The sequence below is a fragment of the Leptinotarsa decemlineata genome, unplaced genomic scaffold (assembly GCF_025532065.1).
Source record: "Leptinotarsa decemlineata unplaced genomic scaffold, Ldec_3_MD MMD2_tig00000199_RagTag_RagTag, whole genome shotgun sequence".
In the NCBI taxonomy this organism is placed as follows: domain Eukaryota; kingdom Metazoa; phylum Arthropoda; class Insecta; order Coleoptera; family Chrysomelidae; genus Leptinotarsa; species Leptinotarsa decemlineata.
The window spans coordinates 1552076-1568245 of NW_027412544.1; the positions used below are offsets into that span (position 1 = coordinate 1552076).

A 16170-nucleotide genomic window follows, 5' to 3' on the forward strand; every position below is an offset into this window, starting at 1 on the left:
ACAGACGGGCGATTTCAATGTCAAACAACAATAATTTTTTAAAAATGCACTTACATTTTTTAAATTTAATTGAAATTCCTAACAAACTGAAAAAAAATACTGATGGGACTTACTAAGTATATAAATACGTCTAAAACCGCAGCCACATCCTTTACATAAGCCTTTGGAGTAAAAAATAAACCATCAGCTAGAATTTTCAAAGCCAGTTCTATACTCATAAATATAACAAATCCATATTCTGCCACTTGTAAACTGGCATTCTCCATCACGCGATAGGAGGGTGTTTCAAACATCATAGAAAGACACGATAAAGTAGTCATTGTAATCATCACCCAGTCTAGGTAAGTCACCAAGCCGAGAAAGTTGCTGAAATGAGAACTCAAAGTAACATTTTTTTGGGACTCAATAAAACTTACTGCAATGTTTTATATTGAACTTTTCTCTCCTTCCCAGTAAGAGGATCTTTGAGCCTAGCATCATATCTTGCATACACAATCAATTGGCAGAATTTTCGAAATTTACTTTCTCTTGGAACTGCAAATAAGGGGGTGTCAAAAAAGGGATGGTTTTCTCGTAAATCTTCTTCACGCTGATTCCTAGAAAATGATTGTCAAAACTGATTCAGAAATAACAACAGTAAATATTTGTCATGCCTCCTCATTTCTGCCTGCTGTCTTTTAGCTTGTAGTAGTTTGATATCCAAGTCGTGGGGCCTGGCTCTGTTAGAAGTTACTCTGTTGACTCCAATGTCTCCATTTTCCATCAGATGCTCGTAGGTTTGTTTTAGTTTAATAGAACCACTACGTACACTTCGTCTAATTGATCTTGAACCAAATCTGAAGAAGATGAATTAAAATATTTGATAGAACTCTGATGAAATTTAAGTTTTTCTGTTTATAATGAAACTGATTTGCCAAATATTGAAATTCTTATGATGTACTATTGGAAACCTTTCGTGTAGTAATGAATATTACTGGAGTTCTATCCCAACACCAAACAGTTATAATCTTCCTCTTGAAGATGATCACTTTAAGATTGAAAAACGTGACGACATGTTGAAAATAACAGTTTGGTGTTGGGGTAGAACTACAGTATTATTCAAATATGAAAATCTCAAGAAATTCGGAAAAAGCTGATTATTTCTCCATGGTATGGCAACGGTATTAAAGCAATATAATCACCGATAATTTTATCAATGTGATTTCTCCCTGACAATGAATAATCACAAGTTTATAATACTGATATCAGCAAGAGTGATCAAATGAATCTTCAAGTGAGTGAATGCATGAAATGAAAAAAATGTTTTATATTTGGTTCAAAACCAGATGTTGGTATCCACATTTCATCGATATTCAAGCTCTATTCCTGACGATTTCTATGGCCTCCCTGTTTAGCTGCGGATCAGCAGATCTGCTTGTTTCACCCAAGAATTATGTTCAGTCAAAGGCAATGTCATGAATACCTTCTTCTATCGGCCCAACAAAGAAAACACAAAATTTTGGAAAACAATATATTTATTTTTCAAGTTAATCTCCTTGCAGTTCTATACACTTTTCCCAATGACGTTCAATAAGTTCGATACGTTTCTATAATAAGAATTGTCTTGCTCCTCAAAATAGTCATTAACTGCCGTCACTTCTTCATTCGTTGGAAAATCTTTGACCAATGACCCATTTTTTCAAGTTTGGGAACAGAAAATGATCCGAGGAGGCTAAATCTGGCGAATAAGGTGCTTGAGGTAGCAATTCAAATTTCAAATCGTTAATTTCAGTTATTGCGATACTGGATTTGTAAGCTGGTGGATTGTCTTAATGAAACAACACTGTTTTCTAAGCCAAATGCTGCCATTTTTGCTTGATTTCTTCACTCAAACGTTGCAATAAGTTCGCATAATACTCGCCGTTAATAGTTTTACCTATTTTAAGATAGTCAATGAAAATTATCCTATGTGCATCCCAAAAAACCGATGCCATGACCTAGCTTGAAGATGAAACGGTCTTCGCCTTCTTTGGAGCCGGTTCTCTCTGTTGAGTCCACTGTTTTGATTGTTCTTTTATCTCAGGTGTAAAGTCATGGACCCATTTCTCATCCATGGTTATGAAACGACGCAATAATTCTGCTTTGTTGCTGTGAAACTTCGCTAAGCACTCAATTGAAACATCTTCACGACACTGTTTTTGCTCGAGTGTGAGCAAACGCGGCACCCACCTTGCACACAGCTTTCTAATGTCCCAATTTTCAGTTAATATACAATGTACTGCACTTTTTGAAATGCTTACTAAGTCTGCTAGCTCTCGCACTTTCAGTAGACCGCTTTGTGGATTGTCTTCACCGTTTCTGGAGTCTTCACCTCATTTGGTCGACCACTGCGATTCTTGTCTTGGCAGTTTGTACAGCCTCGTTTAAACTTTGCTACCCAATATTTTACTGCCGAAATGTTCGCTATTGATGGCTGCAAAACAAATACTGAATAACAGTTTCTCGAAACTTGAAACATATGCTTTATAGATTGTGTACTTTCTGATACAGTGATATTTTTCAAAGAACTACCGCCATCTCTAGGTCAAGCCGGGTACTTCTGGGGACCACCCTTGTAAATCATTTAACACACTGTCACATCGCCTTTGATTATGTTACCTGCAGTTGCAAATGAAAAGTGAGGACTAAAAACCACGAGTAATAAACCTGAAAGCAGCAAATAAGCAATGTACTTCTGTTTTCAACATCACCTGGATCTTTTAATTATATAAATTAGATATACATACCACTTCATCAATAAGCTCTTTGCTCCTCATTGTTCCTGTCTTTGTTGCTAAGCGAGGTTCTGAGAAGTTGGGATTTTTGTAGTTTCAAGTTTTGCAGTACTTGTTTTTTGTATATCGTTGTGAAATGATCGCTTTAGGAAATAAATATACAGGCCGTTTATTTTGGCTGATCCCACAATTGCTATCTCAGAAATGTTGAGACCTACAAGGTTAGTTAAATCGGACAAAAGTTTAGGTACTACTTTGGGGAACTAGAATAATCGGAGGGGAATCGCCTCCATTTTGAATGATATAAAAATGACAGAGAAACTTTCAATACTGTTTCATATTTGTTATAATCTGATATAAACCAATTTGCAATGCGACATCACTTTTCATCATCGACTTTATTTTTTGAATACACTATTGTATTGTAATACACAGCTGAATTTGTTTTTACAGTGACTACAAATTGGTACATATCAGATTATAACAAGTATGAAACAGTATTATTGAAAGTTCCTCTGCCTTTTTTAAAATCATTCGAAGTGGAGGTGATTGAGCCAAAAATTCGACAATTCTAGTTTTTGGGGAATATTTCGCTGGCGCGAGTGGCTAGCTTCTTCAGAGATTTATACATCCTGAGTTAATATCCAATTAGTCTTGGATAGGATGAGTCATCGAGTTAATATCTGATGACTCATCAGATGTTAACCCAGGATGTATAAATCTCTGAAGAAGGTAGCCACTCACGCCAGCGAAACGTCACGAAGAGATTCCAAAAATTCGCAGCCTTCAAACCCGAAAAATAGTGACACAGAAATTATTCTAGTTGTTCATTTCAACCGACCTTGTAGTTCTTACTGATTCCAAAATAGAAATAGTGGAATAGGCTAAAAATAACGGCTTGTATATTGTATTGTACTCATTGTATTGTATTTTCTATGAATTTGATAGTTATCGTCATAACTGACTTGTCACTATGTTTCCGCTAATCTATCTTATGAATCTCATAAATATATACTATCAATTTAGTACTACTTCTCCATTCAAGGTATACAGTGGCAGAAAAATTGAGTCATGCAAATATTCCTAGAGATTAGAAAAATTATTATTCAAATCAATTCGCTTGTTCCAGGAAATAATAAGACTTATGAACAAATAATATAAAAACAATTACGATTCTGATATATATCATTGCATGAAATCATCAATTCTCTCAAATTGTTACCATGTGCCACCTATAATAATCTAGCTAGCCTTCTTTCCACTCCCAACTCCTGATGAGAGACAGCCCAGTTGACTAATACATGTGTGCTTATAAACTAAATTTTGCATGCCAAAAAAAATTTGCATTGAAATTTAGTTGCCAATTAGTGTAACTCACTTCTTATGGTCAATACGTAACTGTTTCATACTATTAACCGTTCCTTGAGGTTTGAGGGTTCCTTTAGTCCCAGGAACAGGAATTATCGATGAGTCGCCAAGCATTAGTCTTTGATTGTTGGAGTCACTGAAAAAAAAAATGAATGCAAAATATTTCATTAATATGATTCATGAAAATAATAAAAATTCCACTAACATTGTTTGTTATGCTCTGAATGCTGTTGTATTGTTTAAAAATGATACATTTTGATTCAGGTTAGAATTACAATTTCATTTAGAGACAAATCATTCGACAGAGGAAACTTACTTAATAATATGTGCCACAGCAGTTTTCTTCAGTTTTAGATTTACAACTCTTACTTTCGGTAGATTGTTCAAAATTTTGAGAGGCTTTTGTTTTCTGTAAATGATTTTAGAATCAAAAACCTCTTCACTAATCTTCTTGATTCCACCCTCTGAATTCTCATCATCTTCTGTCTCACTAACAAATTGGCGCATGAAACTTTCCCTCACCTGGAAATTCAAGAAATGAAAGATTATTGGTAACTTATTCAAATTTTTAAAAAGAAGAAACAGCACCTACTTTTGGGAGATTGAAATCCGATGGTACTTTGTGTAAAGTTACCATTAAAGGGCTGTCAGGGAATTTTTCAAATATTCGAAGCCGGAACGGTAAGGTTTCTTTTATCTCTGCACTTTGTTCTCTATATTTTAGTTGCTTTAGTTTTTTTATATCTTCATCCAGTTCTAGATTGTCCAAAATAACTGCGACGAACAAACTCAATACAATCTGAAAACAAAACATTTCAAATTGAAACAGATTCAATCAGCTCTCTCCTAGATCTCATACTTACCAATGTGACAAACAAATGGTACAATATAAAATAAACAGCAACCAAGGGAGCCAACATTGACCGTGTTCTCAACATAGTTTCGTCCATAACCTCCACCCAAGCTTCCTGCGTTAAAATTTGGAACATGGACATAAATGCCTCTACAAAAGTTTCGAATTTTGCAAAATCCAAAAAGCAAAACAACTGCATGGAAATACTCGACGATATAATCAACAAGCACATAGTAAAAATTATCAGACTTCCCAATTTTTTGCCTGGTCCAAATATTTTATAAACAAAATCTTCAAGTAGAGGGGATGCTTTGATCAACCTTACTACCCTCAAAACTTGGAAGTAGGTAAAGCCAGTCATGTAGAAAACCGGTATGACGTGGATGGTAGTACCTACTGCAAGCAGCAACTCAAATTTATGTATCGAATGTTTCCAATAACCACGCCAACTCAAACACCATATTTTGAAAATCGTTTCCAAATTAAGGAGTGCAGTGAATCCAAGCTCTAGATAGTAATAATTTTCGTAAAATACATGTCGGGGTCTTCCATCATGTTCAAATCGCATAGTCGCTGCTACTATACCATTAGCCAAAATAACGCACATCACAATCAGTCTGAAATGAGGAGATCTCAGGATAGTGTGGCAGAATTCAGGAGCTAGACCTCCATGCTTGTTTTCATCAACAGTGACAAGTTTCCAGCCTCTGTCATCACCAATCAAAATCTGGAAGTATAAGAGAACTCCAGAAAATGTTACTAAAATTTCAGTTGTGCATTATGAAAATATATCAAAAAAGTCATTTAGAAAAGTAACTACAAAAACAGGCGTATTTCAAATATACATTTAAATTAAGACGAACAATATCTGCTGGAGCATTGCGAACACACTGAGACTCTATATATTAATACAAGAGGATTTTTAGCCATGGATTCTTTGTATTAGGTTGTTCTGAAAGTTTTTATGAGATTATTTTGAACTGTAATATCTCAGTGGATACTTATTCAATTCAATCGAAATAGGCGTCTTTTGAATCAGTGCACTTTTTCCCAACATAACAGAATTCAATTAATTCCATCAGCATAAAAAATGATGTGCTCAGGATTTGATGAAGTCGGCGAAGGCCATTTTTGCTTGGTCCTGATTGGCGAAGGTTCTACCAGTGAGAAAGTTATTGAAGATGAAAAGATGGTAATTGGTTGGCGAGAGAGAGAGTATGGTGGGTGAGGCAGAACTTCGAAGCCCAATTCATTTAATTTTCGAAAGGTGATTTGTGAAACGTGCGGGCGGGTGTTTTTGAGCAGAATTGTACCTCTTCTGTTGACAAGTGCCGGCTGCTGTTGACGCAATTTTCGGTACATTTAATCGATTTCCTCACAATAGCACTGCTGTGATGGTTTATCCCAGTTGCAGAAAGTTATAGTGAATCACAGCAGCAGCTGACCACCATACATTTACCATGGTCTCATCGGTGTCCCTCCACTATCCTGAACAACTCCTGTTGTTATAGAGGATCCTCTTTTCATCACACATCCAAGAAAGAATGGTTTGGATTGTCCAAAAGCAAAGACGGACAGACCTCGAAACATTACAATTTCTGTTGATAGTTCAAATCGTGGGGCACCCACTTTTTGACCTTTCCAATATGTTTTAAATATCAAAAACCGCATGGAAGCTGACGCTCAGTTCTTTCGCCATCCCACGGACCTTTTGTGATGGGTCAGTCTCTATCAGGATCCTCAAATCCTCTTGTTGGATTACTGTAGGCCAACCACTTCAGGCCTCATTTTCGAGGCTAAAATCTCTGGAAAAGAATTTCGCAAACCAACGTTGAACAGTGCATTCATTAACACCTATCATCGTCAAATATCTTGTTAATTTTTCGGGCTGTTTCGGCAGCGCTCTGGTTCAATTTGAATTCGTAGAGAGAAATTGGCCAAAAATCGCTCAACGACATCATACAGAGGGTGTAACTGAATAACTGTAAAACATTTAAGGAGGTGATTCCTCATCAAAAAAAAGATTGGATCTTTCATATAAAGAAACTTCATTGGAGCATCCCTTGCTAAGATACAGCCCCTTAAAGGGGGTACATAAAATTTGTATAACAATTTTTTTCACAAGCACTGAAAAAGTTACAATATTGAAATTAACCTGATGTCTTGTACTACCAAAAAGACACTTAGCCAGTAATTCATTTGGTTTACCACATGGTTGTAAGGGGTGGAAAACGCAACCCATAAAATTTATTTCCAGTGTAACTTTTTGTCTTATTGTTTATTTACCATTTAAAAATTTATTTCCGATAGCCTGTTTCATTCTAAACAAAAAAATTCTCTTGGGTTTTTTACCCAAAATAAACCAGTTCGCAGCAAAAAATTATTTTACGAACAACTACAGAGATACATCATCATAAATGCGAACTGGATTTATTGTTATTTTGTAGTTAGTACCTGCAAAACTAATTTATTAATAACAAAACACATAACATGTAGAAATGTTCAATATGTCTACCTTCAGACATTACGCATGCGTCTAGACGTTGGCGCAGTGAGCCACGTATTCGCTCAAATATTCCTGGAGTCTCTCTGATTACCTTGCACGCATCGATGATGCGGTTTCTTAAGTCCTCTACATCGCACAGAAGTGCGCAACCAAATGCTCTAAATGGCCCCAAATAGAGAAATCGAGAGGATTGAGATCCGGGGATCGAGCGGGCCAGTTCTGTGGTCCTCCTCGACCTATCCACTGATTTGCATATGTTTCAGTTGATTGCTGACGTGCTACTTGACTAAAATGGGCGGGAGCCCCATCATGCATAAAAAACATATCCCTTCTGACGCCCAAAGGAACTTCCATCAGCAGTACTGGATGCACTTCTCTTAAAAATTGAACGTATGCCTCACCATTCAATCGAAGCGGTAGAAAATGAGGCCCAATTAAATCATCCGCAATAACTCCGAGCCACACGTTAAGAGAAACCTGTTCTTGATGGTTAGTTTCGACAATAGCGTGAGGGTTTTCATCAGCCCATATAAGGTAATTATGAAAATGAATAATCTTGTCTCGAGAAAGACTACATTCGTCTGTGAAATCTATCGTCTTCAGAAAGTCACAATTTCTTCTAATCATTTCCAGCATCCAATTGCAAAATTCAAGACGGTTCGGAAAGCCTCGCGGTAACAGTGCCTGTACTCGTTGCAGATGATAAGGGTATACGAGTTGTTCCTTTAAAATTCGAAATACCATCATTTGATCAACATTTCGCTGGAAAGCAATCTTTCTAGTACTGGTAGTAGGTTGTTCTTCAATCAAATTAAGTACTGCTTCCTCAAACTGTGGTGTTCCACAAACCTGCGTTCTTTTGTCGAATGAACCATATTCTCGTAATCGTTGATGAAGTCGAGCAAATATTCGCGTTTTATGAAACATTTTTATATTACTATAATATTTGCTTCATCGGTCCAAATAAAAAACGTAAAAATATTTCTAAAAAATGGGTTACAGCTGAAGTGACTGCTGCAAAAAACAGATTGCTCTTTCTGCACTCTTACTGTAAAAATATCCATCTGATAATAATAAACAAGCTTACAATGAGTATAAAAGAGTGTATAATCTTCCATTAATATCAGCTAAACAAGCTCATAATCAAAAATTCTTGGATGAATCAAATAATTATAACAAAGCTGTATGGCAAGTTATAAATCGTGAAGCTGGCAGTACCCAAAAAAAGGTTTATCCCAATGACATATCTGTAGACAGGTTAAACTCTTTTTTTGTAGAAAATGCTGACAGAATGATTCAGAAAATACCTAAATCCCCGATTGACTCTGAAACTTTACTCTCTAATATGAAACTTAATTCTGCACAGTCTCTATTCATTAAACCAGTCACTCCAGATGATGTGAGAGTAATAATAAACGGTCTTAAAAATAAAAAAACTGAAGATCTTGATGGTATAAATATTTTTATTATAAAAAAATGTGTATTATGGATTATTGATCCCCTGGCTGATATAATAAACTGCTGTATATCACAAGGTAACTTTCCTACTAAACTAAAAAAAGCTAAAATCATCCCTATTTATAAGAAAGGAGATCCATCTCAACCAATAAATTTCAGACAAATATCAATACTACCTTCGTTTTCAAAGATCTTTGAAATAGCAATCTATAGTAACCTAAACAGTTATCTTAATATGTTTAATACAATAATACCTCAACAGTTTGGATTCAGAAAAGGTGTTTCAACTTCTGATGCTATTCTTTCTTTAACCAAATTTATTGAAAATTGCTTTGAAAACAATCAACATTGTATAGGATTATTGACTGACTTATCAGCAGCATTTGATTGTGTTGATCACTCAACTTTATTGAGTAAACTCAATTATTATGGTGTTCGGGGAAACACGCTTGATCTATTCTCCTCTTACTTATGCAACAGAACTCAGACTGTTGAATGTAATAATGTAAGAAGTAATCCCCTTGAAAAAATGAGGGGTGTACCTCAAGGGTCAGTTTTGGGACCATTACTCTTCCTAATTTATATCAACGATATGACGTCTTCTATTACCTACCATAATACAGCAACAGTTATCTTTGCTGACGATACTACAATCAGTGCAAGTATTGATAGACGGGAGGATCCCGAAATTGCCCTCGAGGCAATTATGAATCAAGCCAAAACATGGTTCTCTGCGAATGATCTCTTACTGAATGAAACAAAAACTGTAACTCTTAATTTTGATTCGAGAGCCTTAAACAACAGCTGTAATTATACTTCCACCAAATTTCTTGGTATTCTAATCGATAGTCACTTAAACTGGTCTGAACACATAAGTACTCTCTGTAACAAACTTGCTAAATGTGTATTTGCAATAAAAAAAATTCGAGAAGTAGTCAATCAATATGCTGCTCTTACCACCTACTTTTCTCTGTTTCATTCTCTTCTTCGCTATGGTATATTAGCCTGGGGAAACTCAGCTCAATCACATTTAATGAGAGTATTTATGTTACAAAAATCTCCTGTACGAAAAATTGTCAAAGCAAATTGGGACTCGAGCTGTAAAGTAATATTCCCAGCTCTGAAGATCATGACTTTATATGCCGTCATTGTATATGAAAAATTACTATATGTCAGGAAACATATTAATGAGTATTCAGCTCATTCTGATGTTCACGCCCATGACACCAGGTCAAAGAACAATCTAATAAAACCACAATTGAGGTTGCAAAAGACGCAAAAAGTGGACACTTACCTTTTCAATGCCCTACCCATCCATTTTCGCAACTTATCGTTTAAAATATTTAAGTACAAATTGAAAAACATACTGACTGAGCATTGTCTTTATAGTATTGACGATTTTACTAAAATAGCAACTGATAAATGTATTTTCTTGTAACTTGAAATTGTTATATTTAATTGTAGTTTGTATTATTGTGTGTAGTTTGTATTTTATTAACTGACTGGTCCATAAAATGTAAATGTTCTTAGCGACTCAAAAAAATAAATATTATTATTAATATTCTATGAAGGATGCTGCCGTTGAGGATACATTTCAGCATATCTTCTAGAAGCTTCTAACCCATTCCCCTGCGACAGACCGTAAATGTATTGCATATCAGCCATTTCTTCATTTGTGTATGCCATTTTAATAACAAGTGAATTATTAAAGTAACAAATTAAGAACAGAACAACAACACACAATTAGTATTAATTCATTTTCGAAAATTCACAAATTGACAGCGTCATACCAATTTAATTGTCACTATCGCTAATAGCGACCTACTAGATAGATTAGTTTCGTATTTTCACATTTATGACGATGTATCTCTGTAGTTGTTCGTAAAATAATTTTTTGCTGCGAACTGGTTTATTTTGAGCAAAAAACCCAAGAGACATTTCTTGTTTGGAATGAAATAGGCTATTGGAAATAAATCTAAAGAAAACACTTTTTATTGTTCCCTATTGATGCTAGCTTAGTTGGTAAAACGCGCGAGGAATGATACTATTTTTGATCTGGTGCGAGAAAGTGTTTTCTTAAGATTCGTTTTCTAATATTTAAATATAATAATAATACATTTAAATCCGAAATTACAAACTAACTCGCCTAATCACATTATTCTGCAAGATATGCAGACAATCTTTCATTAGTATATTTTATAACAGAATCATTCAATGCAATAATCAATAAGCAAATGTAAAAAGATATTTTGTTTTAAAACGAAGTAAAAAAAAATTGACATAGAAAAGTGCACTTTTTTACTGAATCGATTATTTTCTACATACCATTTTCATTAATTTCTATTCCAATCAAGTAATAAATATTTCATTATGTAAACTGGTTTTGTTTTATTGCTTTTATTCAATTGTATATTGAGTTCACTTAATGAAGCCATATCTATTAGAATCTGTTCTTTTTAGAAAAATAAAAAAGTGTTTTGTATAATTTTTTTCATAGGCCCATTGGATAATGCAAAAGATAACAATTTTAAGAACATTCAAAGTGAGTAAAGAATTCATCCTTCTAAACATGTAAAAAAAGTGATAGCAATAATAGTTGATCTACTGCCGTTGAACTGTTTATTAGCTTTACTGATAGATTTATTATTTTCCATTTTCAATATTTGTATGTCCACACCAAAATTGATGTCCTCAATAGAATATGTAATATCTTTTTATATTTTGACTTCCCCAAACAAAAGTTTGCATTGAAAGACTGATAAATAATGAAGCATCTATGTTTCTTCTAATAATATAAATAAGAAACAGTAGTGGCCCCATGAGAAACCCTTGAGTACAACAATTGTAACTTGACCCACCTGCGACATAAATAATGTTTATGTCTAAATTGTACTTATTTATCTGGATATGAAGACAATGAAATCACAATGTTAGTGATGATTTCTCTTATTAATTCAACTGTTGTTTTTATATAATCTCACATGAGTTGAAATTTATATAAAATTTCTCGAGAAGAAAATTTCGATAAATAAAATACAGTTGATATATCAAATTTCAAGTCAATCATCAACTGACTGGTCAATTGCTTGATCAAAATAAGATGACATTTTTTCAAACATAAAAACTACATACTTGAGAAGCTGAGCTGTTTTGAATATGGCCTCTAATACCCCACATCTGTTGAAACTGAACTCGTATTTCATTAAATGTTTCAGTGATAACAGCTATGAAGACGTTCTTCACTAGCCAAGCTAAAAAAAAGATCATGGTGCTAAAATACAAGACAGCTCGCCAGCCTGGAAGCGAGTCAATTGCTCTGTACATTATGAAGACCCATCCTTCTTGAGAGGCTGCTTGATATACCGTGAAGAAACTGGTTACTGAAAAATGAGAACTTTATGTTCCTCACAAAGTTTGACAAATTTGGTAAAATCAAATATGTTTTTCTATAAAATGTTGAGTTTACTGTGTAGGTCCAATGTTATATTTTCAGAAAATTTTGAACAACTATATTATATTTTTTTTCCAAGAAATAGAGTCTATCAGAGGTGAATTCAATTTCTGTTTGACTCTCAAAAGTATATGAACAGGTTTGTAGATAAAAGAATGTTAGTTGGGTAACATAATCAATTTTTCTTAAAAAAAAAATGTGTTCTTACCAATTATTCGAATTTAATTAAACTATTCATCAGGGCTCAAAAAGAAGTTTCTCCATCGAACATAACTATTTTAAAAAGATCAGATATGAAACAAACGATCCGTTTGCTTCATGTCTTTGTGTTTTTTTCAATTGATCCTGTTACCCAACTACCCCTTCTTGAAAAAATTATTGGATCTAAACCAGTTAATTGGTTAACTGGAGATGAGTGGGTCAAAGCTACTTGCAAGTTTTCATAAAACGATATTCAAAGACACAAATAATTTTGATGAAAAGAAAGAAGGGATTAACGTAAATAAAGACTGGTTAGTCACAGTCAACAAAACATGGATCGGGCTAATCAAGTCAACCGGAAAGAAAGCTACCCTGCAGTATGTACTGTGAGCACAAATAGAATACTGTGTCCATTGCCTCACTATTGATTAATCTACCGCAGTTGTAGACGAAACGTCAGGCAAGAAAACTGTGTAAAGACTATGACCAACAAATCCGGAAAATATCTTTGATACAGGTTTACAGGAAAAAATTGTCAAAATTGAAAATACTGAACATATATTCCCTTTCATAAGTATTAGGTTGTTTCAGTTTTGTCCGTTTTGAATTCATGGGTTTTTGTATACCGTCGTGGTATATTCTGATCGATGGAGAATTTGTACTCTATACATAGTTGCTGTTCATATTTTAATTTTCTATGATGTCGCTAAGCGATTTTTGGTCAATTTTTCTCTATGAATACGAATTGAACCGAAGCACTTCCGAAACAGCCTGAAAAATTAAGCAGGCATTTGGCAATGTTAGTTTCAATGACGTTGGTTTTCGAAACTTCAGTCCAGAAATTTCAGTCTCGAAGATGAGACTGTTCCATCACAAACAATGCGTGAGATGGCGGAAGAACTGGACGTCAGCTCTCATGTGGTTTTTGATGGTTTACGGCTGGTGTGATTCACTTTCACAACTTTCTGCAACTAGACCAAACCGTCACAGCAGAGTCCTATTGTGAGAAATCGACGAAATGTACAAAAAATTGCGTCGGCAGCCGGCACTGGTCAACAGAAAAGGTCCGATCTTGCTCCTCGGCAACAACGTCTGTACGTTTCACAAATCATCGTCCGAAAATCAAACGAATTAAGCGTCGAAGTTTTACCCCATATACCATACTCGCCAGAATTTCGCCAACCGACTACCATCCTTTCAAACACTTCGATAACTTTCTCACCATCGAATCCCGAGACCATAAAGTTTCATGCTAACTGAATCAAACAGCGCTTATTTTGATTGAATTGAGATGAATTGAGATTCACTGAGATGTAACAGTCTAAAGTAAACTCATAAATACCGACATAACTTTTGAAACAACCTAATACCATGAATATTTTAAATACCCTGTATTTTCAAAATTGTAATAGTTTATCATGACATATTGAGACTCTTTTTCTGTTTTTGCTCGGTTTATGTGTAAAACTTATTTCCTTATATCATGACATTCAATAAAATGATTTTCAGTGAATTTTGCTGCTCGATAATAAAAAGTATTTATCAACTCTTTTATCCTCAACTATAAAAACCAAAATATATTTGAAGATATTCATATTCATATTCTTTATAAGGAACTCACATGTATTTCACTATATCACTCTGCTTTTCTACATATAAACGTTTATGGCCATTACCTTTGAAATACTAAGTATACCTTATGGAAATATTTATTTATAAAATATGAACAGAAACAGTAGTTTATTTTTTTCTGTCTCAGACTGATTCAATTTTTGTTCAAGTTCTCTATTTCCTGAAAACATAGATTAATTATGAAGCTACAATAAATAATATTACTTATGAAATTACTCAAATAGTTTTTTAATATCATAATCATGTGTGTTTGAGATTTTTTCTTGATATAATTTTTATGTTTAATTAAAGACAGTTACCAAATTCATCAAAACCATTGAATCCAATAATATATCTAGACACCCCTTCCATTTTCATACATTTCATCCCTTTTGGACACTGATAACCTGAGGATGGATCTAGAGAACAGAAAGTATCTGGTATTGCAAGACTGTTGATTGTAACATGCCTGAAAAAATCAAATCAGATATTGGACGGTGTTGTATACTTGTAACACAAACTTTGAAGAGTAGTTTACTGATGCATCATTAAAGTTTATATTCTCACCTGGGTGAAGGAGTACCTTCAGTTACACAATGGTTTTTCAGTTCTCCGAAAAACTGAACTCCCAGTAATCCATAGAGTGACATGAAAAATAGGAAAAATAACGTCACATTGTATATTTGTTGGCTGGATCGCCTGAAAAGTTACTTGGTTAATCAAACATTCATCACTGGCATTCTCTTAACTTACTTGAATATTTGGTTTATTCTAGACTTTGGCATTGAAAACTTGAGAAATACTCTTAAAAATCGTATCATTATTAGTGGTCTAGGAGCTCTCAGGATAGATAGATAGCTGTATCTTGGAACGATGCCTAGCATTTCAAAAACTTGTAGAATTACCGATATCCACAAGAAAAACACCATACTGGCATCGAACTGGCACCAGTGGTCTTTCAGATATGGGCGATCTCCCTATAAATACAAAATCATCATAAGGAATGTGCTATCTTATTACATTGAAATGAGTAATAGGATATGATATGATATGATATATTTTTCACCACGTTACATATATAAATACATTTATGGCATGTCAATATATAAATAGATACAATATAAAGTATACAATTAATAAAATTAAACAATAAAACATATGATATTTTGAAATTGTTACAAACAGAATGGAACATTTCAGAGAAGCGATGTGTTGAGTGTATGACTCAGTTGCTTTGTTGTGACAAGAAACTCGTCTGTAGAGTAAAAGCAGTGTTCAAGAATATATTTTTTTGTGCGTTTTTTGAAATGATATGACCATGATATAGTCTCACTGGATTAAATCAACACAGTTTATTGCATAATTGCGTAATCTTGAAAACAAATCACCGTACTCTCATAAAAAGTATGCTTGATTGTTTGAATTGGTTATCAGTTGAGAACAGACTCTACTATTTTACAATGACTAGTATACAAAATTGAAAATGGAATGGCACCAGAATATTTTGAAGATTCCATCAAATTCAATAAAAACATTCATAATTATAATACAAGAAATTCCAATAATATACATATAAACAGACCGGCATTCGGAAGTACCATGAATTCGTTATTTTTCAAGGGCTTCCACGAGTTAATGAATTACCGGAAGAAAAAAAAAATCCATTTCGGATGATTTTGAAAGAGCAATTAAAGAAAAAAGTAATAGAATACAAATTGCATAGTTAAGTGGAATTATTTGGGACATTATTGGCTATCATCTATTGTTTTTAATTGTTCACTAGGGTACTTTCTGTAATGAAACCAAATATCACTGTTTAAATAATAATTTAATGTATATATGTACCTATATTTCATTATGTATTTAAATGTTATTCAACATATGATACTGAAACCTTTATATGTAATGTTCATTGTCTGGCTACATGCTAGTTTGAATCTCAAATTGTTTTAATTTAAAAATTTTTACA

At 33.9% G+C, this 16170-nt stretch overlaps 1 protein-coding gene across 4 annotated transcripts in view; it reads right to left on the reverse strand.

The window, feature by feature from the left end:
• na (sodium leak channel non-selective protein na) overlaps window positions 1–16170 on the reverse strand; it is a 30673-nt gene that overhangs the window by 11901 nt on the left and 2602 nt on the right. For 2 of the 4 annotated variants that reach the window (XM_074172780.1, XM_023165315.2), the window contains exons 4-14: window positions 14955–15178; window positions 14769–14900; window positions 14522–14670; window positions 12071–12318; window positions 4985–5701; window positions 4714–4920; window positions 4438–4643; window positions 4132–4257; window positions 654–836; window positions 417–596; window positions 114–366 (exon numbers count right to left, since the gene is read on the reverse strand). In XM_074172780.1, coding sequence (XP_074028881.1) covers window positions 114–366; window positions 417–596; window positions 654–836; window positions 4132–4257; window positions 4438–4643; window positions 4714–4920; window positions 4985–5701; window positions 12071–12318; window positions 14522–14670; window positions 14769–14900; window positions 14955–15178 — 2625 coding nt within the window. Of the gene's footprint in view, window positions 1–113; window positions 367–416; window positions 597–653; window positions 837–4131; window positions 4258–4437; window positions 4644–4713; window positions 4921–4984; window positions 5702–12070; window positions 12319–14521; window positions 14671–14768; window positions 14901–14954; window positions 15179–16170 lie in introns of those variants that run through there. The other 2 variants (XM_023165323.2, XM_023165328.2) reach the window with 2 other exon arrangements.